The following is a 26762-nucleotide window of genomic DNA, read 5'->3' as shown; positions in this document are numbered from 1 at the left end:
CAGGTTAAACACCTCCAGCTCCTTCGGCCACTCCTCATTGGACCAGTGCTCCAGACCCTTCCTCAGCTCCATTGCCCTTCCCTGGACATGCTCCAGCACCTCAATGTCCTTCTTGTACTGAGTGGCCTCTTTCTTGTACTGAACCCAGGATTTGAGGTGAGGCCTCCCCAGTGCTGAGTACAGGGGGATGGTCACTGCCCTGGTCCACCTGGCTGACACAGGCCAAGTGCCATTGGCCTTATTGGCCACCTGGCCACACTCTGGCTCATGTTCAGCCCCTGTCGACCAGCATACCCAGGTCCTTTTCCACCAGGCAGTTTTCCAGCCACTCTGTCCCAGGCCTGGAGCACTGCAGGGGTTTGTTGTGACCCAAGTGCAGGACCTGGCACTTGGCCCTGCTGAACCTCACACAAAGGGCCTCAGCCCATCGATCCAGCTTGTCCAGACACCTCTTCAAAGCCTTCCTACCTTCTCACCTACCTTGGTGTCATCGGTGAACTGACTGAGGGTGCACTTGATCCCCTGGTCCAGATCATCGGTAACGATATTAAAAAGGACTGGGCCCAGTACTGATCCCCAGAGGATCCACTGATGACCAGCTGCCAGCTGGATATAGTACCATTCGCCACTACTTTCCAGGCCTGGCCATCCAGCCAGTTTTTACCCAGCGAACAGTGCACCCGCCTAAGCTATGGGAAGCCAGTTCCTCCAGGAGGATGGTGTGGTAGACAGTGTAAAAGGCTTTGCTGAAGTCGAGGTAGACAACCACCATGGCCTTTCCCGCATCCGCCAAGCAGGTCACCTTGTCACAGAAGGAGATCAGGTCAGTGAAGCAGGACCTGCCTTTCATAAAGCCCTGCTGGCTGGGCCTGATCGCCTGGTTGTCCTGCACATGCCACGTGATGGCACTCAGTATGCTCTGCTCCATCACTTTCCATGGCACTGAGCTCAGGCTGCCAGGCCTGGAGTTCCCTGGATCCTTCTTCCAGCCCTGCTTGTAGATAGGCATCATGTTTGCCAACCTCCAATCAGCTGGGACCTCCCTGGTGGGCCAGGGGAAATGGTAAATGATGGAAAGTGGCTTGTTGAGCACTTCCACTACTCCCTCAGTGCCCTTGGGTGGATCCCACCCGGCCCCATAAACCTGTGGTTCTCTAAGTGGTGTAGCAGATCATAGACCATTTCCTCTTGGATCATGGGGGCTTCATTCTGCACCCTGTCCCTGTTGTCCAGCTCACAGGCCTGGGTACCCCAAGAACAACTGGTCTTGCTATTACAGACTGAGGCAAAGGTGGCATTAAGTACTTCAGCCTTTTCCTCCTCCTCTGTCACTATTCTTCCCACCACATCCAACAAAGGATGGAGATTGTCCTTAGCCCTCATTTTGTTGCTGAAGTATTTATAGAAACAGTTTTTGTTGTCTTTTATGGCAGTAGGCAGGTTAAATTCTAGTTGGGCTTTGGCCCTTTCAGTGTTCTCCCTGCATAATCCCACAACATCCTTGTAGTCCTCCCAAGTTGCTGCTTCTTCCACAGGTCATGAACTCTCCTTTCTTTCCCAAGTTCCAGACAAAGCTCTCTGTTCAGCCACACCAGTCTTCTTCCCCATCGGCTCATCTTTTGGCCCATGGTGATGCCCTGCTCCTGTGCCTTTAAGATTTACTTCTTGAAGAATATCCAGCCTCCCTGGATTCCTTTGTCCTCCAGGACTGCCTCCCAGGGGACTCTGTTGCTGAGCATGTGTTACCCAAGGAAAAAATGGCATCTCAGATCACAGAAATTTGGAGAGCCATGTTATCATGAAATATGAGTTTCTGATTTATTTCACCTTGTCTGCTGGAAATTGGCAGAATCCTCAAAAACTGAGGAGAGGGAGTAGTTTACCTGACATCAAGAAGGCTTATTCTTTAATCTCTTGTCAATACAATCTACAAAGTATTAATGATCATATAAGGCTGAAAGTTATGAATCAAGTTTGTTACATAATTATTTTTCTTCCTATTTTATCTGTAAAATATCCGACTGCCTGTCTGAGTCTTTCCACTCAGCACCTTCATGAGACTATGCTGGTATAAAGGAATGTGACTTAAAGGCCAGACAGGAGAAAAAAAAAGGAACTAAGCTATTCTCTATGCTTTTCTGTGATGTCTTAGTGTGTTATCAGAAGTCACGGACTTCGGGGAAAGATGTCCTAGACAGAGGCACCATGGAGGAGGGGGGAATTTGCTGGGTATCTACAGCACCAAAAAATCTATGTGCTAAACCAGATTTACAAGGATGCTGTTGTGATTCTTCCGTACATGGTTTAGCAAACCCAATTACAGTTATATTTCCACAGATGACTCCAAATGCTGCTAAAAGAGTTTATTAAAGACCATACTAACAGTTCTCATAACAATGGCACGTACAATGATTCAAAATCATGACAAATAGCGTGGAGTTTTGAAGAGCATTAGTATAACACACCATGGACAAGAACAAAGCAGATGTGCTGTCTCAGAACTCTACCAGCAGGCCTATGAAATACAGGAGTCACATCATACAGCTGTACAAGTATCAGAGAAAATAGAAAGGAAAAAAAAAAGTCATTCAATTGCAGTCCTTGAATTTATTGACAGTATTACAGTACTTTATGGGCAAGGACTGGCTTGTTCCAGCTGCACTTTCCAGAGCACAAGGGCAGCTGGAAAAGCAAAAATATCCCCAATAAAAACCCTCCAACAAACATATCTCAGGTGCAATCACCACTCCAGACCTTCCTGCTTACAAATATTCAGTCAGAAATTCTGACCTCCCTGCAATTACTTCGCTCAGGACAGTGTTTTGTTTTGCAAGAAAACAAAAGCAGGATGCTTCTTTAAGACAGTGCAAAAATATTTCAATGGTATCATCAATGGTATCGTAAGATTAATAACAATCAGCGTGGATCAATCACAGCATCTTCAAGATCAGAACCAAACAAACGTGCTGCCCCTTGACCAGCACTCCAGACTGAGGGCTTGCAGAGGGGAGGCTTCTTCCTCTCTCCCAGGCAAGCCATCGTTTCTGGGTTCATAGTGAGGAATGGTCTTAGCTACTCCAGGGTAACAAAATGCTACAGAAAGCCTGCAAGTATGAAATTATCCAATCCTCTGTCAAAAACTAACAAAAGAATATTGAAGTGGAAAAAAAGTACATAGCAGCCATGTAATTTGTCACGGCTCTAACTCTACGACTCTAACGCTGATCCCTTCCTTACCGCGTTGGTCACGGTAGCCGGAGCGTGCCTTGCGGAGCTGAGCAGCTTCACAGCACCCCCATGGCGGCGCGAGATTCCCGGCAGCACGTGGGGATTTATATTCTCCGAGACACACTGTCTAATTACAATGGCAGGGCAGCTGCAGCCTGCTCCTGGTGTGTTGCCTTCGCAGCTTTTGGCTATGAGATCTTAGGCCCCTCTGCACTTGTCTCCCATGCTCAGAGCAGCACACCCGTGGACATACATTCATCCGGTGTGCATCTCCAGAGCGATCTGCCACTTCCTTTTTAAGCAGATGTTGAGGTGTCTGCATACCACGTTGGCATAACCTGTGACAGAAGATCCCCAGGCAGCTCCACAGTACATGAATTCAATGAGAGAGAACTGTGCTTTGTCAAGCCCCCAAATCATCTCCTCCCAATTTCCACACAGTTGTGTGTTTGCATCATAGTGTGATTATGTAGAACCTTTTTAATGCCTGCCAACTTCAGAGGATAAAATCACAGTGCTGCATATCAACAAAACCCAGCAACTCCAGCCTCCAATATAAAATAATTTATATACACAAAGCAGAATTTGCATCTTAAATAAGAGATTGTCTCATTCTCTATGGTGTCTTACCCAGCTACTAAAAAATAAATAATTCACATCAGATTGATGGATTTGTTTCCTATACAGCACACGTGCGCTATCGGAGCTGACAAAGACAACATGAAAAAAAACCTTTTGCAATTAATAAAAGAGAATTGTTGAACACTTGCACATATTGGCACAAGGCAGAAGAGAAAAGGGAATATTACACAGCTCAGCTCAGGTGCCTTCCTCTGTGGAGCGGGATTCAGATTTCAACTTTACAAATTCTCTGGCAACTTCATCATTGGTTCTCTGAGAGAGAATCCTCAAGATTGTAAGTCCAGTCTCATCCATGTGAATCCTGCGCCCAAGGGGGCACCAGCAAGCACAGCTTCCTTTGTCTGCTATGTCTCTGAGCTGCATCACTGCTATCCCCAGTACCCGGTCCTCCCGAGCGAAGCAGTAATCCTTCACACAGACTTGGAGCTCATAGGCATCGGGGCCATCTTCATTCCCCAGGATGCTGAAAAACACACACAAATTTCTAAAGTGTATAAATTCCTCTGCAGAATAAAGGTGTCAGCAGCTCACTAGAGTGCTCTGATAAGCCACAGAAACTCATTTCTTCAGAAAACCCTGGTCAGGGAGGGAGAAGTAAAACTTATAGCATGTGGGCATTTTTGCTGATTTATAGCAGATAAGACAACCTGGTTACTTAAAAAAAACCAACAAACCAACAACCTTATCAAGTTGCCTTTGCAACTTGGGGGGGGTGTGTGTGTGTATTAAACTGTGAAATGAGAGGAGCATGGAACATTAAAGCCATGCTAATAGATTTTCAACTCAGAAGACTTTAAACATTTCTGCTTCTCTTAAGGGTTGCTTCATTTCAGAATTACTATTTTAATTAGATGAGGTCTTTGTTAAATATTCAAAACCTTCCATTAAAGCAAAAGCTAATAAAAATAAATCCCCAACCCTTCTGATGTTGCTAAAATTAAAAGAATAAAAGGAACAAAATCTCTTCACTTAAGAGGAAGCCTGACTTCTCCCACAGAATAGAAAAATTATATGAACATTCTCTCTTCCCCAGAGATTCACAGTCTTTTGCTGGTCAGCTCTGCTCCACTCATTTTCACATGTACAGCTGAGTGAGCACTAGCCTGCATCTCCCTTTGTTGAGCCTTCAAAGAAGGAATATGTCTTTGTAATAATGAAAGAAAGCCAAATAAGAAGAGATCAATACTCGACATTGAGAAACACTGCAATTTTAGCAGTGCAACCAGCAGTTCCAAGGGCTGTATCCTTGGAAACAAGTTCAGAAAGCATGTCCCACAGGTCAAGTAGGGATAAAAACGCACATTGAGGTTAAGAGAACGAAAAACATGCAATGAACTTTTAGCCTCAACTCTACCAATAAAAGATACAAAGTTCATTAAAATGACAGAGTAAAATACGTTCATAGGACAGACAGTGCATTTCAGAAGGTAGCTAAAGGATTCTCCTGGTACAGAACAGACCTCAGCATCCCACCTGCAGCAAAAATTCCCATGCTCTAGTGTTTCCTGCCAAGGAACCAGGCACAGGGCCAAGCTACTGGTTCACACACTCTTCTGGGCCCTGAGCAGGCTGTTTGTGGACACTGAAAACCCCTATCTGCCCTCTGCATCTGCACTTGCCACACCAGATCCCTAGGCTATTTTTCACACTTACAAGTGAAAGGTTTCATTGTATTTTGGAGCCCAGTTGTTGCTCTTTGACTTGGTTGTGAACTTCCTCTTCTTGTCACTCTGATGGGGCCCAATCATGGTGATTTCAACAAATGGACGGAACATGCCAGACGTCTGCCACTTCAGGTCATTGGCTGCCACAACTGGAAAAGAGAGTTATCATCTGTTCCCATTGCTCAGGACACCTTTCCGCCCCACCCTGCTTTCAATTTCTTGCTTCAGGGGGCAATGTCACAACACGCATGGGCAGTGTATATATTTTGTACTACAAAGATGTATATGCTTTTTTGATCTAATTTAAAGTCTGTGAAGGGAATTGAATGTTTGGGACATACAGCTTCTGCTATATGCATTGTCAAAAAATTAGCCCAAGAAAACAGGCATCCCTGCAGCTCTGGGCAGGCTGCCTTGACAGTTCAGTGCTTACATCTACCTTATGGGTGGGATAAGAAAAAAAAAAGGAGGATTTTGGAGGCCAATATTAAGGCCTCTGTTGAAAAGGAAAATGAGACAGCAGGTAAGACAAACAAACAACATGAGCTGTGAGTGGTTCCAGAATCCACAATTATTAGATTTTTAATTCTCTTTCTCTCTCAGGTCACTGCAGGGAACAGACTGAAGCAGAGGAAATAGCTCTGAAAATCAGCTTTTGCACTGCAGTGTAGATTTAGCCAAAAGAGAGGCCTGAAGAACTCTTCATGTAAATCTTTAGAGGAAATTATTTAAGTATGCTGTATTCAAGAAAAGGAGACGAAGGAGGAAGAGGAAGCCTGGGATGAATCACTACTTTGGCTATTTTCAGAGTGGCTCTTCAGGGACCAACGTGGCCTTCAGGATGGGGGAGAGGAGCCTCTGAACTCTTACTGGTTCTGTGATCTCTGGCTATACACTGAACGGTTTCGTAACATCACCCTGTCACGCTGCCCCGTTCTCTGCAGCACAGACTAAACTGTGGCGCCTGGTGAGAGCCATCATCTGATTTTTGTTTACTGCTTATATCGTTGCCAATAAACAACAGGGCTGTACATTGCCATGTCACTGGCTGGACAAGCTCATCTGCTGTTTCTCTACATGTTCCTGATGTGAAACAGAGAAAACAATTGTGGACTCAGATCCCATGAGCTAACACTATCATGGCTGCCAACTGGAGATTTGCCTCGATGCAGTCACAGAGCCTGAGCAGTAACACATGATTTGCCATACCTTTCACCGTGACCTTGTGTTCACCAGTCCCTGGGTGCGTGTACAGGTCAATCTGTATGGACACTTCACCCACAGGATCATCCACACCGGAGCCTGTTGGAAGAAAATGGACACCCCCCCATGCACACATGGATTACTGTTTATTGGCACCAGTCTTGGCCTCAGCAAGACAACATGGTGTTTTCACAGTGCACCTTCCATAGCCACCTTTTCAGTCAACACCAATAATGTCACGTTAATGCAAGATATCATCAGGCTCGCATGCCCAACACGCATGAACGCTAACGTTTCTTGCACTCCACCGTGAAGATCACATCCTATTGAGAATAACAGTAAGAATTTCAAAAGAATTTAAAAGACCTAATGCTCAACAATGGACCTTCACAGAGAGCAAGGATTTTTCAGAGGTTCCTGCCAAGGTATTGTGTGTACATGCAGGCATTCCAGTGGTGGGCATCGGCATTCCTGTCTGCCCAGGGAAGAAGGGAGGACAAAAAACCCAGCAACAAAAAGAAAAGAGGAGGAGAGGACATCACACAAGAGAGGAAGTTTAGGGGAAAAAAATACATAGATGCTAGTGATTTGCACAGAGCTATAGTGCAGTCTCACCCTCCAAGAACCTTTTTCCATGCTGTACATCAGTTAAAAGTTGTCATCCTGATTGCCTATCTGCTTCCTTTAGGAGGATAATGAGAATCCCTTCTCTGTTATGCATCAAAAATGATGAGAGAGAAGTACTCACAATTTGCATACTTGTTTCCCTTTATCAATTAGTCAGGGACAAAACAAGATGTAGCTTCAGAGAGGAAAAGACAGCATGTTGTAACAGAGACAAGATCTCATGAACCTTACCATTCATGTATTATGATTTTTTCATCTTTTTAACTTTAAATCATGATTATCATGGAATATGTGGAAATGACATTTTCCTGGATAGTAAAATCAAGATGTCATGTAATTACACAATAAGACTGTTTAGCAAATGAAAATGAAGTCTTTGATAAAATAGCGAGATTGATTTTACTTTTGCTTTGATAACTGCCTGACCTCAGGTTGACAATTAGCAATGCTGTTGTAATTGAGATACCTACAGCCTAATTGAGTACCTATGAGCAGTTTTGAGGCTAAGACACATTACTAAGTGAAAAACTGGTCTGTTTGAAATTCTAGATAAGGAATCAAACATTTTGATTAGATCTAACAAATCAACTTACACAAGAATGGTCTGCAGGCAGCAAAACCACTCATTTAAAATCCAAGAGGTTGAGAGGTAATCTGGGCAATTCTCTGAAGAGAATTACATGCCACAGAACTGTAGGCAGTGAAAGTCATATTAATATAAAAGTAAAAGTATCTGAGCAACCAAAAGAGAATCTCAAATTATTACCTTAGGGTAGATTCTAATGCTTGACCTGTGTACAATAAACAATCTTTAGGCTGTAAAAAACATGATCTTGAATGTACTGTTTCCTCCCCACTTAGAAGGGCAGTGTCACTTTTTTGTATATAAGCATAGAGCTTTAAAATTGGCAGGCTTAATTATTGACCTGATTCATCTGATGGTGTGGGTCTGTCACTTACAGATGTTGGTGTTTTCCACAGGAACAGACAGGATTACCAGCAGTATGTAACTGCCTAATCCACAGAAACATCAGCCAACAGACACTCAGGTCTTAATTTTATTGATCTTTAGTGTAATTAATAGGTTATAAAGGAGACACTGATGCTTCAGAAGAATGACAGTGGAATTTCCCCATTACCTTTGAGGATGACAAAATTTAGATTATTGTTTTATTCCTACCTTCGTTCTTTCCTTTTCATACAAAAACCTTGTTCTACTAACTGAAATTAACAAAAAAAAAAAATCCACTTTGAAAAATGCCAGCTGAGCACGTACAACTGTGTGCATACACACTTGCAGATTTAATTCTTAACATGAAAATCTCATTGGTATTGCAATACTGAAAGGTGAAACTGCAGAACTGAGCTCGTGCAATAGGTTACAGATGTATTTCACCTAAGATAATAAAAAGACTTCGGACAGCAAAAAAATAAATTGAGAGATGAAACATTACAAGACTTAATTTTTTTAGGGTCTCCTGAGCACCCAGACCTTTAGCTACCCCCCTTCAAGCCAGGTGGTTCAAGCTTGGCATAACCTTGAGTGCAAATCAGACATTTCCATGTATTACAGTAGCTCTTCTCAGCAAACCATACACATGCAAGTCCAAGACTTGAAATACACAGCCCGTGGTAAAGGGTAGGGAAACAAGTCTGCACAATCTCCCAAAAAACAGTCCATTTTCAAGACAAGGTTCATATCCCATTAATAAATCTCAAGCTTGGGGACAGGCTCTCAGGCAAGGTACAGACTTCTAAACCGCACAACCTGTGGCTCTTCTGTGGGATGCAAGCATTCAGTGAAAGTTCACTTCTACAGGGAACTACAGGAAACAGGACTCTGGAAAAGGTTTCTGAGCATGGGCAAGATGACTTCAAAAGCAAGGCAGTTGGGTAATGTTGTTATGGTAACAACATTAATCTTGAACATACCCTTATCAGGAAGAACGTCCTCATTAGCGGTAAACCTTATACCTTTCCCATCATGCACTGAGACATGAATTCAAAAGGCAAGAAGAAAGCAGGATAAAGAGAGAAGAGTATGAATTACAATACAATCAGCAGTGTCACTTAAACACAAGACAAATATTCTAGCTCTTAATAACAGACAAAATATCCTCCTAGGTCTTCTGCCCCAGTCCAGGCTTTGGAGAGCAAGGCTGTCCGTGATTAAGGGATTGTCTGAGTTAAAACAGGAACAGAATTTGTGCTGGCATAACTAAACTGCAAGCCCTGATCCAGATCTGCGGAGCAAATATTTAACAGCCTAGTGCTATCGAAGCCTGCTCAGTAAGGAAATGAGAGCGGTAGGTACCTCACAAACTGGAAGAAGCAACCATTGAACAGTGAAGTAAGAGAAGTAAGCAGCATTTAAATAATTCTGCATGAAGCCATGTCCTCCCATGGGCTTGTGGGACACGACTTGTGCAAAGGGAAACATGAGTCACAGCTGTAAATAGAGGTGCTGTCCTTTCTGCCCCTTCAACATGTGTGCAGATCTCTAAATCCACCTACCAGCTGTAAGTAGAAGTGTAAGCAAGTAATATTCTTCTTTAGCCCAAATCCCAGGAGAGAGTCATGCCTTTCTCAGAGATATTTCATCACAGATATTAGGTGGAGGAGCTCAAATCTTTTATTCCCCAAACAGGGTCCAAAACTCTCAAGCCCACTAATATACAAGATGCTGATTTGGACCAGCTCAGTGGCCTACCATGCCTAGTACCTGTTCTACAAAGTGGCTCAGATAAGTCACAAAAAATGCCCTCAGTCAGCTATGAGACATAATTGATGACCTCGTAACATGTGCATCTTATGTCCTAAAGCTAGAGCTTCATTCTTTCTAAGTTTCTTAAAAAATACATAAATAAGTACCCAGGCACACACTTCTGTGGCAACCTTCTATGTTCCTGCTGCTTAGAGATTATGTTCTATTATCTTTGTGTTTCTGCTAAATATTTGCCCCCAGTGAAATTCTACAGTCAAATCATGCATTGCATAAACATATCATATGCTTTCTCATATCAGCTTTGAATTTGTCACTTTGTGACTTCAATGGAGCAATTTCTTCCTCTAATTTTAAACACTCCTGACTGTAGCATGGACTGGAGAATGACGTTGCATTGCCCCACACTTCCTTGTATCTTGGGTATCATGGCTATGTAACAGTATCCACATAAAAAAATAGCTTCCATTCGTGGTTTGGATATGTAACGTGAAACATTTGCATAGGGTAGCAAAAACTGAAAGCACTCAAGTGTGCATTCAAGTTCCCTGTTAAAAAGTATTTTGAGTAACTGATGACAACAGCCAAGTTCCTGAGTCCCTGGTGGATGTAGAAGTCTTTGACCTGTCTGGCCACTGGATGTCATCGTTGCTCTGCTGGGACACAGCTACAGGACCATTCTCTCAGAGGCAGGTACTGACTTTTAGTTAATTTCAATGTTTTAATGCAGTATGTTTCAACCTAAGCAAGACTAGACCATGCTTCTAAAGGCAGGGATCACAGAATTACAGAATCGTCACGGTTGGAAGAGACCTTCAAGATCATCTAGTCCAACTGTAAACCCAGCACCACCATAATCACCCTTAAACCATGTCCTCAGGTGCCACATCCACACCTCTTGAACACTTCCCAGAGATTCTGCTAGCTCCCTGAGCACCTTGCTCCAATGTCTAACCACCCTTTCAATGAAAAAAATAAATTCTAATATCTAATCTGAACCTCCCCTGAGACAATTTAAGACCATTTCCTCTTATCCTTTCATTTGAGACATATCACAACCAACTCCCACCTCACTAAAACCTCCTTTCAGGTCCGCCCTGAGTCTTGTCTTCTGATGATTCAGCCCCCCACAACTACACTCAACCTTTCACATTAGAAACAAACCTTGCTTTGCTTATGAAATCTCTGTACTTTCTACTCAGAGAATGCCAGTATCAAGCAGACTCATTTGCACAAATGGGAAAAGTCTCTCAACTAAGGAGTGCTTTCCCCTTGATTTTGGGGCTCGGTGTGATGGTATGCTGGCAGAGTTAGTACCATCTGTGTGGTTGCCAGCTCTTGGAAGGATTAAAGGAGAAGGATCCAATGCAAAAAGATGGCAGGAGGACACCCCCATGGAGTTCTACTTTGCTGCTGAGATGAAGCAGCCTAATGACAAGGCTTGTATTTAAACAGCCTGAGAGCTTAAAAGCATTAGTTTTGGGTTTGACCTAACCTCTAGTAGCATCTGCCCCCTCTTACTGAGATTATGAGACTCATAGTCAGCTGGTGAAGGTCCTTGACTAGAGACCAAATTATTCTGTAAAGCAATCTGGAGATGTTCACATGACAGCAATGAAAGATAGAGACAACTAACTGTTTACCCCTCCAAATTCAATGAAACAGTACCACTAAGCCATAAGGCTTCCCAGAGAGCCACCAAAAACTGTGGTGACCCATCCCAGCAGCTTATTAATATATTGTGGTGATCTGTAAACATCTAGCTCCCACATATCCTGTAGCTCCATGACTCATCACGTTGGTGTCAATCAGCCTTAGTCAAGCCTGCACGGGCTGTGCTGGCAGCTGGCCTGTGACACAGGCACTGACTAGTTTCTGCAGTGGTGTCTCGCTGAAATGGTCCCCCACACCACTGTGTAAGTCTCAGTACAGTAACTTCAAATTTCACTTAAGTCACCCACCCACATTAATTCATGAAACGTGACTGATAAGGATTGCAGAGAAAAAAGACCACAAACACCCCAAGCCTTATGTTCCACACATTTCTGCTCTCTCAAAATGTAGTCATGGAGTGGGAAATAACCCCCTTTTCCTCCTTTCCAGTTTTAAACTGAACTGTCACGTTTCCAGAAACGTTACTGCCAAAAGCACTCTACAAACTGGCAGTACAAGACAGAGAAATTATGAACAGACTGGAGAGCTCCATTCAACTCTGCCAACAACACAAAAGAGTCTTACCCTGAGCTGTCTGACTCTGGACAAAGGTTTTGATGAGAGTGTCTGTGGTCTGAGTGTAGAGAGAGAGGGCATATCGAAGTGACTGCAGGTCTGGACTCTTCTCCAAGAAGGTTTTCTTCAGGCCATTCCCACCAGCATGGAAATATTGCTAAGAGTAAAAAGAAACAGGAAAAATACTGAGCAAGAACTGCAATCAGCATCCAACATGTATGTGCTATTGCATGTGCAGATAGGAAACAGCTGGAAAAATTCACAAAACAGCTTCTGTACTGGAAATCCAGCTCTTAGAACAACTGATATCAACTGATGAGCACATGGCTTTCCTCTTCCAAAGCACTATAAGTATGCTGAACCCCAGCATGCCAGTTACCTGAGCCTATTCAGATTTACACAAACTCCTGCCATTTCCTGAACTGGGACATGTACTGTCCTCTCAAATAGGATTTGGGGATGGAGTAAGGGAATGACAGAGGCAGAAATGGAATCACTTACTTTGATTGTATCCAGTGCCAGGTCCAGAACAGCACACTGCTTTGGAGTGAGACTCCTAGTTTCTTCTCTCACCATATGATCCTGCAAACAACCATTATATTTGACACAGGCATGCTATCAGAAGCTAAAGGAAAAGGAGTATCCACTATCATCACTTTTTCTGGATTCACGCTGTAGTTATGTGGTGACAGCATAAATTCAGCTGTTTAAGGAACAGTTAATGGAATCTCTCAGAGTCCTTTATTACAGCTTAACTTGAAAATAAACTCATTTTCTCTCTTTTTTTTTGCAGGCACAGAAGACATAAATAAGGAAAGGAAGTGGACAGAGATAAGTGACAATTTAAAATCACAGTTTGTCTCTCTAGAAAACCCAATCAAAAGTCTGTCTGCTACCACTGTCATTCTAGAGCAGCTACAACAAAACTTTCAAAACACCACCTAAATCAAGGAATTCTGGTAACTATAAGTCAAAGTTGTTATATGCTGTTTATGGATTTTTTAGTTCTTCCAACTACAAAGGTCACTAATTCATCATGTCATCGGTGTGGAGGAAGAAAAACAAAAATCATGTTCCAGAAAATATGTTTGCTAAAAGAATACATTGTTCCCATTAAGACCCACCATCTCTAATAGCAAACAGCCAGAAATCACTTGAGAAAGAATTCCCTTTCCTGCAGTGGGAGCACACCCCTGTTAGGACTCCTGGCTGACAACAAGGATGTGCCATCCTTTGGTATTTCACTAAGCTCTTTCTCTCTGATGCTTAGTCTAGGTCTCAGGAGAAGACAGCATATTTTAGGAAGCAGAGCTTTGCACAAACTCAAATTCTAACTGGAGGGTCAGGCCAGCTGACTGCAGCTTGGATGCTAAAGCATTCGTGAAGAAGATGCAGGCAAATCAGGCAAAGGCTATTTATGCTACTTTAAGCATGTCATAGCCTCCAATAAGAGACACTTCCCAGGATACACATCTGCTAAATTGCCTTTCAGTAAAGCATGCCTAGTGTGTGGCACCATGTGCGCGTTTCACACAGACAGACCTGCTGGCTATCTTGCAGCTTGGTGATCCTTCATGCTGCCTGGTGCTGTTCCTATTCATTATCCACTGCAATCCATCTCCTGCCTGATGGAGACAGGGATCACCGCAGTTCAGGCGCAGCGCGAGGCATTTGCCACGCTTCTCACAGACATCTAGCTGGCAGCTTCACACAGTGCTGCATTAAACTGCACAGAAGATGCCTCTCAAGTTGTCAGTACCTCAGACAAGTTCACACTGTGCTTCCTTGAGTAGTGGAGACATCCACTTGCCTCTTTCCCCCACACAGGATGCTCCTGGTCTAGGGACCCATGTGCAGTGGCAGAGTACTCTGTAGGCTGCAGAGTATCTTCTGTTGTGACAAGCTGTCCTGAGCAGAGCAAATACCTCTCCTCCCTCTTCTTCATGAGCTGGGAGTAATTCAGTTGAAGATGATGTGGCTTCACACTTCAGTAGACAGAGGGTAGAGCATTCTTTTCTTTTTTTGACAGTCAGATAAAGTGCAAAATCAGCCAGAGCCCAAAGCCACATTTGTAGGAGAGGCCAATCTAGTCAGGGTACTGTGTTTCCAAGGCAGAGTGACTTTCACATCTGTTAAAATGACTTTCTAGGCCTGCCTGCCAGATTGCCCAGACTGTGACAGAAACCAGGTGGTTTCTCTTTCTCAACATTTTTCTCTTAAACACCTGAAGAGCTCATTCAGCCCTGTTCTGAGCGGTCATTCCCCTGGTGCCCATGCTGTCAATGCACAGCACACATCACTGCTTTCTTTGAATTTCCCAGTGTCATTTACTTCAACACATTATATAAAAATAACCCAGTGACTGGACTGGCAATGCTTACACCTACTCACAGAGGAGCCCACGACTGTCATTTCCCTGCATACCTGCCCTCTGCAAATCCCACACTGTTCCTATAAAGGACTGTGCAGAGTGCTACCTTGCACTTCCCAGATTCCCAACCAGGAGCAAGACACAAATATTTACATCAAATAATAAAGCGGTTTCAAGCAGAAGAAGTAAAAAACCAGAGCAACCCAACAAACTTGTCAAACTCATCCTTGTATTCTGTACACGTACTCTCAGGAGAAACTCTGTGGTCAGAGCCTGGCTTTTTAGCCTGAGGGCAATAAAAGGAAGGGGAGGTCGCTGCTCCCTGCTCCAGCTGCTGGCTATTAAGGAAACCAAGCAGAAAGAGTTTGATAAAAAGTGAGAGGCAGATATGTGGCACCTAGGTTCCAGGTTTATGGTTGGCTTTCTGAGCATTTTAAAATACACTGTGAAATTGATTTGTCATTGGGATGAGAGCCTGTGCTTGTCAGGTCTGTCAGCCTCAGTTTTCAGCTGAGTTATCTGATTTACTAGGGCTCTGTTCTCCCTGTTCTATTTAAGACCAATAAAGCTTAAAATCCATCCTATAATTTTCCCAGGATTTTAGTGGAACTGCAAAATGCAGAGCAGAGTGGCTCTAAAGAACCATTTACTCATGCCTTCCCTGTTAGCTTGTATGTGCCTGCAAAAACAAAAGTTTAAAAAATTGTAATATCCACGATGCTCCCAAAGACCCAAACAATCTACACTCTCGTAACACTCCTGTTCTTCTGGAAGTTTTTGGACACAATGTTGGTTCACATAAAGGTTTCCAAAATTCAGGTGGTAGAGTGCTTTCCCACTTGAGCACGACTCTCTTGCCACATATAAAATCCTGGGTACCTGCTGCTGCAGTTCTACATGTGGATATGCAAATAAAGGTTTGAACACACCCCAGGGCTTGCCTGATTTGCATGATTATGTGCATTTCTAAAAGTGCACCCCAGAGTTAACAAAGTTAAGCTTTACTGTAACTGAACTGAAGACAGGCCGCTGCTGAGGGATGGCCTTCATGTGACCAGTGCAAACAGAAACCAGCAAAGCTTCCAACTCATTCCTGGCAAAAGGTACCCTGCATATGTTTGGAAATTCCGGTTCCAGAACATATGGAACAAGTAAAAGACAACACTGAATGTCCGTGGCCATGCTCAAGAATGCAAGCAAGCCACAGGAACTCACAGACCGTCCTTGTGACGTGGGAGAAGGAACAGAGCAAATCTGGAGCCCTGCCCCTCAGACAGCAGGAGAGCATGTAGAAGGCAGGGATGGCTTCTCTTCTGCAAATGCTGCGTTCTTGCTGATGTTTTTGAAGGGGGAAGGGGATACTCACAGGAAACAGGAGTCATATTTGGATGCTGTGGTTCAGCTCCCATTCTCCCAGGTTGGCTACAAAGCTCCTTCCTACCCATTTTTCCCACGGAAGTGACACACAGCATTGCAAGCGCAGGAAGCAGTGAAGGAAATGCAATCCTTAGGAGCCACATCACCAGGGAGGACAGCCTGACCGTGGGAGTGCATGAGGACATCACTCAGCACAAGTGACAGCTATTCCCCCGGAGAGCCACACTTCAAGGTTTATGTTATGTGACTGTTAACTGCTATGTAAAGGCCTCAAAATGCAGCTGGAGAAAAGTGTGCACGTGTAATGACACACCTGCATGTCCAGATCACTTACGAGGATTGCTAATAAGCACCACCTTAAATGAGTTGTGTACTGGCCTGGCTCATAAACGTGCATGTAAAATGTGTCTGCTGGGCAAGGGAAACAGATAGGTGTATGAAAACAGCTGTATTAAGTGTGCAAGACAAAAAAACATTATAGAAAGGGACAAATAGATTTTTAAATTACTCCTAATCACTTAGGAGAATGTCCTTTGGTCTGGGAAGATTTCCCTGATCATGCTCCAAGAGAGAGTTCACGTTCAGGTCCCTTTCAGAACAGTTTGTGTACTGTGACGCTTCAGATTTAGACCTCCTCTTGCACAATATGCATCTTGTAGCACAAGTCCAACCACAGCATAGTGCAATATGAATGCTGGAAGGCGTCACTATTCTCATACCATTCCTGTCGTGATCAGTGAATTGGTGCTTGATTTGCTTATGATGAGGTGGCGTGCACTTCATAATGCTCATGTCATGCACTGTCATGTCATGCACTGTCAAAACACATCAACATAGCCTTCATGCTAAATGCCAGCTTGCCTGTAAAGAGAGCCCACGCAGAAGGAATTTACAGACACAGGCTCTCTTCCATAAGAGTTATTTTTGTAACAGTCCATATAATTCATCCACAGCTAGCACAGTCGTCTTTCCAACCAATACCTCATTAGGGACTCCCTTTTACATATGGGGATACAGAGGAACTGGACAGATAATTGAGAAATCTACTTTTTTTCATTTTAAATTGATGTCCAAAACTGACCACTGTATCTACAGAAGAGAAAAACTACTTTGATGATTAAATTCACAATAAAATTAACTGTTAAACACTATACTAATGTTAGTAGAATGCATTTAAAAGCACACTTAATGCATTTAAAAGCATTTCTCTACAATTGCATTCAGTGACAAACCACTGGAAGCACAAGACATGCTATGCACTACTACACCTCCATGCTTACACACAGGGATAATAACAGAAGCCATGCAGGACAATACCTTCAGCTTTGACAAGTGTCCCAGTTCCTTAGCAGCACTGAAAATCAACTGTGTGCCCTATGATGGCGAGAAGTTAGAAAAGAAAGGAGGGGGAAAAAAAGGTTATAAACAAGCTTTGCATATTTTTCCAAGCAAGTCAAGCCAGTTCACAGCTAAAACTTTACGTAACCTTCCCAAGGCCAGACACAACAACTGGACTCCTTGCCTGTTTATTATGTAGTGTAAAAACTGGCATTTCCATGGATACCACATCAGGACCTATTTCAGAGCACAATATTTTGCTAACTGGTTCTCTTGTTTACAGCAGCCACACATTTATACAGTATGTGGCTTCAAATGGATTGCACAGGCTCAGGGTGGAGGCAGTGCACTGGAATCGTATCCATGTGCTCCTTCAGATTTCACATCTAAATACACATGAAAACAGCATAAGATTGGCCAAAGCAAAAGATCACAAAACTGATGAAAATCTCACTGTAGAGGTGGAGCCCAATCATCAGGGTGAGGGTAAAGCACACCTCAGATCAGAAACAAAACTGCACCTGAGCTGTTTACAAGTGAGAGATTGCCAAAGTCCAGCGAATACTACAGTATCACCTTTAAATGTCAAGAGCTTGGCCAGTGGCTCTTCTTCCCCCACTGTGCCTTACTGAAGCTGTATAACCAATGGAGAAACACAAAGGGAAGATAAATCCCAATGGCAGGAAATTTCGCTTCAAGTCACTTACACTCCCATATAATGTATTTTTATATACTTTTCCAGCAATGGTTGCAACTAAGATATTTTTCCTTTTTTTTCCTACACACCATTTCTCTGTTGTGTAATATTCCCTTTGCCTGGGGAGTGAAGCCCAAAATTTAATGAGAAAGCCAAAAGCAACCAAGACAATTCTCCAGTATCATCTCCCAAAGATACTTAATGGAGTGTGCTATAATTTATTTTCTTCCACTTCACTCATCCTTTTCATTCATTTAATTTTGTCTTTTTCTTTAGAAAAGTCACTGTTGTCTATTATCCCACTTGATATGAAACCCCAGCTTACTGTAACTCTCTATGAATTTGCACTCCAGCTCTCTCAGGCTAGTCAGATTTGGGCTTTAGGACCAGGACAAAGCTACAGGTTTCCCTAATTAAACCTCCCCTCAATTATCCTTCTCAGGAAAACCTTCAGTATGTCAGGAGCAATGCCCTCCCAAAGATGATCTCTGGCTGTCCTCACTTGTACTTGGTCACTAGGGACTGGTGTTAAAGTACCTGTCACTGCAGGTATCAGTTGAGAAGTGCCTGGGGATGTCCCAACTGAATGCCTGAAGTAAGATTCCAGGGATGGACACTTCCAAGAATGCACTTCGCAGTAGGGTCTTTTGCTCCCAAAAACACTTGGGAGATGAATCACAGAATGGCTTGGGTTGGGGGAGACTTTCAAGGGTCATCTGGTCCAATTTCTCTACAATGAGCAGGAACATCTTCAACCAGACCAGGCTGCTCTGAGCCCTGTTCAACCTGACCTTGAACACTTTAAGGGATGGGGCATCTACCACCTAGTCTAAATCTACCCTCTTCTGGTTTAAAATCACGCTTGCTACATGATACCTATGTACCAATTGGCCACTTAGGCACTTGGAAAATAAATATTAACACATAAAATGTGTTTCAACTAGATCGGGTTGGTCAGAGTCCCACCTAATCTGGCCTTGAATGTTTCCAGGGACAGGACATCCTGTCTCAGGACTGTTGGCTCCACTAGCTAAAGGTCTCCAGTAAACCCCATTCTCCTTTCCACAGCCCTCTTTCCCTCTCCTTTACTACCCTTTCTCATCTCAACAGTCTTTCCCTCTCCCACCTAATCACAACTCTAATTTCTCTGGCTTTGGAAATTTCTTCAAGCTGAAAGACTCTGTGGCCTGAAATTACAGATCACCTCTTGATTTGCTCTGCTCGTAACCATCACCTAACCCTCACTGTTCCTCAGCCTTTTATGTTTGTTGACTAAAAATCATCACAGAATGAACTTTATTGATTTTGTAGCTAAACAGAAGCTCGTGATAAATGATTAAATTCACAACTTTTGGCAGGGGTGGAGGGGAAAGTGCAGGCAAGGACAACACATCCATAAAGGAAAGCTTCTGAACTGAAACTGGGAGCTTGACTTGCTGTCAGTATCCCTTGGATAGTGTTTAAGACTACTACTCTATAATCTAAAAGAGTAGTATTTTCTCTGTATTTCCAGCAAGCAAGGTTGAACATGACTGCACACCAGGAACAACAGATTCCACTGTGGGCCATGCCAAATAACTCACCAGAGTACAGGGTTTCAGCCAGCAGATGTGCCTGCTGTTCTGTACAATTGGCCACATAGGGGTTTTTTTTGACTTATGGGTCTTAAAATTTAAGGTTTTCAAGCCTATTAACCAAGCAGGGGGAAAAAAAAATCAACATTTTTATATTCTGAATTCCGAAAAACTGAGTAGTCTCAAAACACACTAACATCAACATTTCTTAATTCAGTATTTTCAACGTTCACTGGATGCTTCTTTTTAGATACACTCGAACAACAACATTAACCAGCCTTGGCACGTAGTCTCACTGCTGCAGGCTTCTAAGGAGGGCAGGCCAGTAACACTGAGCAATACTCAGTGACTGGATACGCTTCATGGAACAAAGCTGCTCAGATAACTGCTCATTTCTTGCATGCTAAGAAAATCCTCATCAATCAGTGACAATCTCTGTCAATGCGTCTGCAAGGAGAAGTTATTTTACCGTTACGCCGCGTTTGTCACCAATGCTGGTAACATCTAATGAAAATCTGGACAGCTCCTTCCCCTGCCAAATGGCATTCTTGTAAACAAGGTGCCATACTGCTCAAAAAAGTTATTTATTAATGAAAAACATACCACAAAGGTCTACAGACAGCATCACAGCACTTATTCCAGGGAATTAAAACAAATAAACTATCAGGTAGTTTTGAGAAAAGCTGCCTACAGTGGAATTGATTAAAAAGACAAGGAGAGAAATGAGGAAAAATTAAGTCCTTATTATGATTCATGCCTAGCTCTGTGGCAAACATAGCTGGAAATGGGACAGGCCTTCGTGCTGATTTTTTTGGCTCTTCCCATAATACTAGCTGTATTTTCCTAAACTTCACAGTAACAGAAACACACCTATAGTCCACAACACAGAGATTTTAAATTCCTTGTTAATGGTCTGATGCTTTTTTCTCCCTCAGTGAAAGCATTTAGAGAAGGATCATCAGCTGACTCAAGTCTAATTGTTAGAAGCCAACAGAACTGCACTGATTTATATTCCAAGCAGCTCAAACCCCCAAAGCTTAACTGTCCTACTGCTCAGTTGACAAAGTTGGGAAACAAAAGCCTACTGCAAGTCTTTTGGATTCCAATCCTTTTTTGTAAAACATATTATTAGTGAGGCTTATTTTTCTGAGATATACCAGTGAAAGGAAGTTTCATCTGCTATTGTACATTCCTTTCCCGTAATTTTTTCAATTCCTACATTCAACAACAATGAGATCTGATAATTTTTTAACAGCATTTTAAGTTCATTTAAAAAACTCTATCATAACTGGCAATGTTCATTTGCATACATTAAAAGACTTTTTTTTTTTTGCCACTGTGGTGTATTAATCACTGACAAAATAGGTTTAAAAGTGGGGATGAAAAGGGGAAAATAATTACCTGTCAGTACAGAGATCTAGACACATGTGCAGTTCACAGACCATAATTTTATTCAAGGCTACAAAAGCTTTTTCTCCTCATCACAGAGGCAGCCTTAAACTCTTCTGCTCCTAGCTAGCACAAGAGAGAGGATTCATTTAAACTAACACAGGTTAAGAAAGGTTTCGGAAAACCTCTTAAAGCCACACTCTCTTCCACCACAAAACAGCTCTGAAGTGGCTCAGGCAGATGAGCCCGAAGAACAGACGGTCTGGAAGTCACATGTCCTCAGCTTAAAGGAAATTTAATTCTTATCCTGGACCGTGTTCTCATTTAGTGAGGAGAAGTCTGACAAGTAGAAAAAAGCAGAGCAGGAACAAACATAAATGGAGCCTCTTGTGAATGGCTGCAGCGTACTGTGTGAAATAAATAAAGGAGAGGCTCCAGAGGAATCATCTGGCTGTAAACTAAGCAACTCTTCGCTGACCTCACTGGTCACTGATTGCATGGTATAGTTTCATCCATTCATTCAAGCAGTAAGAAAGAAATATGTAACTAACCTGTTAATATCCCCAAGTGTTGTGCACTGAACCCTGAAACAAAGACTCCCAAAGTAGATATCCACTCAACCAAGACGGAAGGTGTTTAATTAAAAGCTGATCTTGAAATTAGGGAGGTGTGAATTACTTGGTGAGTTACTGGAGATCATGTTGTTACTAATCTCACAAGCCAATGCTTGTGAGGTGGGCAATGCTCAGAGAGGCTCGAGCATCTGAAAGTCATGAAGGACCCACAGCTCAGGTTCATTAGAGTGGGAGGCTGTAAAATTGCCCTGTCCCCACTGGATCCTTCACAAGCAGTAGCTGACACTTTCCCCCTTGGGCCCCATCCCTGCACAAAATTTTTCAGGAGCTAATTTAAGTGGAACAATCAGTCTGGAGAATGGCATTTAAGCAATGTGCAGTGCCAAGGTCATGCAAGTGACAGGTGAGACAAACTGCAGTGTGATGGGAACTTCCACCTGATGCTTGCCATGATCACCATCAAAACCACTTCTGCACCTCCAGCAATTTTACAGAAAGAAGAGAAAGTATTCCATAAAAGAGATTCTTTTCTGCCATTAATATCCCCTACTTCTTAAGAGCTGTAGAGGAGTTTAAGGAGGGAAATCCCCATCAGTGGTACTTCAAACCTGGAGAGGCACCACTGTGGCTTTCTTTTGCTGAGGGCTGGGAGGAAAGTGTGTTGCAGTGCCTGAGGCTATTTGTGTCTGATGTGCTTTCAAAAAAAAAAAAAAGAAAGCAAAATTAGATAAGAGGTGCTTGGCAGAGAAGTAGAATAGCAAAGAGAAACTACTGCTTCTGCCCATGCTGACAACCCTGAGTTTTGCCTTGCCTTGCCCTCCAGCCTTCACTGCTGGGAATAATGAAAATCTGGTGGTGACAGAATAAATTGCTACAACCCAGAGAACAGTGGAAGAAGCTCTTTGTCCTTGTAGCTCATCTAGCCTCACCACAGGTTCCCTGCTCAAGGACTACAGACAAGGCCATTTGAATCACTGCATTGTTCACAACTCTCCTTCTGAAACTGCAACTCTTTTCCAGTTTGGACTAGTTCAGCCTCCTTGCTACCATCCAGTGATGAGCATTTTGCATAACCTCAGACAACTGAGGATACGCTTCAATTTGCCTCTCAATTTGAAACTGAAGTGATGGCAACAAGAAACTGTTTGTGAAGAGCAGTCTAAATGGCTTACAGCAACATCCCGCAGGTTGGAAGAATTGGCTGATAGCAGTTATTGCCTCCTTCATGATACAAGCACTGAATCACTCTCCTACTCTGCCTTTGAAATCCAAAACTAGCAAGTATAAAGCTCAAGCAGCTCCTCCCTAGTTCTGTCTGAGGCCCTTGATCTCACTGATTCCATTCCAAATGGGTCATGTTAATGCTGCTCTTACATGACGATTTTAGCACCTGTCCCCAAAGACTCCTTATTAAAAGCAATTCAACCAAGAGAAAGAAATTTCATCTGCCTAAATTAATTTTCTTTTTCTTCCTTATAAATTAAAAAGGCAATCAGAAATGATTACTCTGAATATGAGCTCAGAGAAAGCAGTCTTTAGCAAATTACACCTTAGGCTAATTTTATGGTCATAGGTATGACAGCGCTTTGCATCTCAACAGTTTTAAAGTTGTCATCAAGGCCAGAGACAAAGGCCTTCCCTCTCAGAGCAAGATACACCTAGTGCAAGAGGCAGGTTTGCATCACTTCCCGAGACACTGCAACCCAAGAAGTCCACTCAAAATACATGAGGCAACTGCTGAATAGTAAAAACCATTATTGTTCTTCCCACCACTGGGAAAAAACATAAATCTGCATAAATTAGCCACAGACTGGAAGTTTATTCTAACAGAGAGATGAAAAGAAGTTCTGGATCATTTGTAAATAATGAGGTTATAGCCCAAACTTCACAATGCTTCCAACTGAGTGTCATCCCCCAGAGCAGCCGGGCATCTGTGACTGATACTTAATCAGTTTCTGTGGTTTCTCAAAATTGGGGAAGAGTTAATCTTCTATGGTTAAAAGCACCACTACATTCATGACACATATTCATCCAGCAAGTCTGCAGAGCTGAACAATTACACAAAAGACTTCCTTGGAAGGAAAACTATCTGGACAAACTTCCAACTCGCCAACATCACAGACAGAGATATCCTGCCATACTGATGTTAAAGTCTTCTGGGGAGCAAAACAGGGGATGCCTTCATTAATAATCAAGCTCGAATTAACCACATCTGTACAGAGGGACACTCAACTAATAGATGATTAGGCAAAAGTGCTTACAGGTGTTGACCTAATGCCGTGAACACAACACTAATGGCACAGACACGCACAGCTCTCCTTAGAGGATTGCAAATCCCTAATCAACGAGAGTTCACACACTGGATAGAAACTCCTTTTGGATCGTGGAATTTTAATTGGGTTTTTTTTCTAGAGCTTGCTCTGTATCTTGCAACCCTACCATAAAGAGAGCTGCTCTCTTTCTTTACTAGGTTACAGACATGTTTTTCCAACCCCAAGCAGCCAAATTTACCTGGAGAGATGACTCATTAGGTCAGGGAGATGAGTTACACAGGCAATGGCAACACTTTCTGGTATGAGTCAGGGAGAAGAAAATGCTTTACCGTATGGTCTGTAAGAGGAGGCAGCACAATCAGCTTCTCCATGGTATTCATTACCACCCTCCAGAGCTCTTTCAGCACCCGCTTCAACACTGTCTTTTCACACACTGTTGCAAACAGAGTCAGGCTGCAGGGAGAGAGCAGGAACTGAGTAAGTTCAAAGAGTGCAATATGAAATGACAGAGGAGATGTATATGAAAGAACCAGTGCCTTATCCAAAGTTATAATGATTGCTTTAAGGATCTCCCTTTTTCACAAAGTATAGCCTTTGCTCAACCTTGGAGTTCTAGCACTAGATAACAATGGCCGAAATGGATTATTGATATTTCTGAACTCAATGATTTCTGTTTCTTGACCTGGGGATTACAGAAGGTATCATCTGGTAATAGGTGGTTGGGAATAATATATATAATCCAAATAAGAGCAGGTACCATCAAACAGGTTTCCCTTAAAAAGATGTATCAGGTTTATAGAGAATACAGGAAAAAATTATAAATACAGAATAATAAGTTTTAACTTCAAGCTGTTATTATAAGGATATATGTTGAAAGACGCGCTTGCAACAAATGTGAGTAGAGCCCTTCCCAAATCTTCGTTCGTGAAGCTCAGCCATGATGATGATGTTGAAAGCCTTAAATTAATACTTCCCAGAGTGTTATGCAGAAATTCCTGTACAGCTTCTGGTAGCTGCTCAAGTCTCCAAATCTTTAACCTCTACAACTCCCCTGAAGCATTACTTGGACTCCTCCACATTTTGTTATGATTGCATTCAACACCAATCAACTGCCATATGTTTGTCTGCTCTAACATAAAGAAGTTCTGCTTTATCTCCCTAGTTTTTCTCCCTTTATTATTGTACAGGCTATCAAAAAGGCCACAAAGCCCTAGAATTTCCTTTGCTGGACTTCGGCATTTACTGATCACACTAAGAGAGCTACAGAACAGGAACTCTGTGGCCAGTAGCAGGGCACAGGTGACAGCTGGCTCTTCTACAGTGTGTAACATCTTCTCCCAATTTCCCTTCTTCCCACAGCTGCTTAGACAGTAAATGAACAAAAACAAACAGGGACAAGACTGATGCGGGGAGGATGCAGTAAGCATCAAAAAATACTCTCCTTCTGTAAAGGAGGAAAGAAAATAATCCAGGCTTGGATTATCATAATTAAAATTACTTGCTCCACAGCTGGATGACAAGCCTGAGGAATAACAAGTTCCCAGCGGCACAGAGGAGTCTGGTTTCTCAGGATTCATGAAGGCATGCATGGAAAATGCTTGAATGAGAAAGCTCCTAGATGTAATGACTGCTGCAGAAAGTCACTTAGCACACAGTGACCCAAAGCAAAGATGGGATAATCAACACTAAGAGCAACCAAACCCCCTATATTTTAAACTTGCAAAGCTTCACATCTCTTGAAGCATTTATTATGAAAACTGATGGCCACTCCTTTCAAAATAAAGAACTACTGTGCATCAGCAAGAGATTTAACTTCTACAATGATTAAAAACTACTTCTCTTTGTAATTCAAGGCTTGGCTGACAAAAATTATGTCCAGTCAGCCCCATTTAGCTGTCCTCGTACAGCTGAATCATGCTGCATGGTATTAATGGCAACAGTTAATGAAAGCAATGGCTCAAGCTTATGCAATCAGATAGTTTAGAAGCTTATTTGCTAGTCAGAACAGAACCGGGTATGACCAGAACACACATGCTTAACACAACTGGGATACTGAGTAGTACGTGTATCAAGTATGTAAGCACTATTTTCAATTTGTTTGCTAATTGGCTACAGTACAATTCCTATAGGAAAAAAAAGCATAGTTACATAATTTAGAATTTCAGACTTTTCCACTACCTGATCAGTAGCGTGTTTTGCTGACTGCTTTAATTGCCAGAGGTAGAAAAAAGAATTGAGAATGTGCTCTGGCACGGAATGAGGGCTGAAGAGGCTATCCATGGCTTGTGAGAAGCAGATATGGGAAGAAAAGCTATTAATTCTTCTTGAAAATTGGAGACCAGACACCTCAAGAACAATACAAGAATACAGAGCTATTTTCCTCTCTGCTCCATTCCTGTTCCAATCCAATGAACTGTATGTGTAGCATATGTTTGAACACTTCCTTACTTTCCATCCAGGAAATCCATCAGTGGCCTCAGGACATTATCTGCATCTTGTGCAACTGTGTTTCTGGCATTAGCAGCAGAATTTGCTGTCCCTTTCACCTGACAGAGGATATCAGACATTTGCTTGACGCACTCATCAATACGAGTCTGAAAACTGAACAGATAGGAGAGAGGCAAAAACAAGATTATCAGTGGCAGAGATACAAGGTAAAATATTGCAAGTTCATAAACCATGCACTCAGTTACTCTTCCTTTATGAGACTTGCTGCTCTTTCCTTTACTCCATTTATTACCAAGGGGCATGTTCTCCAGTTCCTTATGCCCACCACCCACACACAGCTGATCACCTCTGAATACGAGACACAATCACATTTGAGAAGAGTTTGTTCATTCATCTTGCAGAAGG

At 42.7% G+C, this 26762-nt stretch overlaps 1 protein-coding gene across 5 annotated transcripts in view; it reads right to left on the bottom strand.

Annotated features, from left to right (window-relative positions):
• Positions 1-2348: 2348 nt before the first annotated feature.
• Positions 2349-26762, bottom strand: part of LOC135407052 (protein unc-13 homolog B-like) — a 109650-nt gene continuing 85236 nt past the window's right edge. For 4 of the 5 annotated variants that reach the window (XM_064641755.1, XM_064641758.1, XM_064641754.1 and 1 more), the window contains 9 exons: positions 26358-26510; positions 24239-24362; positions 17381-17437; positions 12817-12897; positions 12325-12472; positions 9297-9353; positions 6744-6836; positions 5524-5683; positions 2349-4333 (listed from right to left, as the gene is read on the bottom strand). In XM_064641755.1, the coding sequence (XP_064497825.1) occupies positions 4048-4333; positions 5524-5683; positions 6744-6836; positions 9297-9353; positions 12325-12472; positions 12817-12897; positions 17381-17437; positions 24239-24362; positions 26358-26510 (1159 nt within the window). In that variant the 3' untranslated portion in view covers positions 2349-4047. The remainder of the gene's footprint in view (positions 4334-5523; positions 5684-6743; positions 6837-9296; positions 9354-12324; positions 12473-12816; positions 12898-17380; positions 17438-24238; positions 24363-26357; positions 26511-26762) is intronic. The other variant, XM_064641759.1, reaches the window with a different exon arrangement.

The sequence above is a fragment of the Pseudopipra pipra genome, chromosome Z (genome assembly GCF_036250125.1).
Source record: "Pseudopipra pipra isolate bDixPip1 chromosome Z, bDixPip1.hap1, whole genome shotgun sequence".
Lineage (NCBI taxonomy): Eukaryota > Metazoa > Chordata > Aves > Passeriformes > Pipridae > Pseudopipra > Pseudopipra pipra.
The sequence above is the reverse complement of the archived record's forward strand: the minus strand, read 5'-3'. Positions and strand labels throughout refer to the sequence as shown.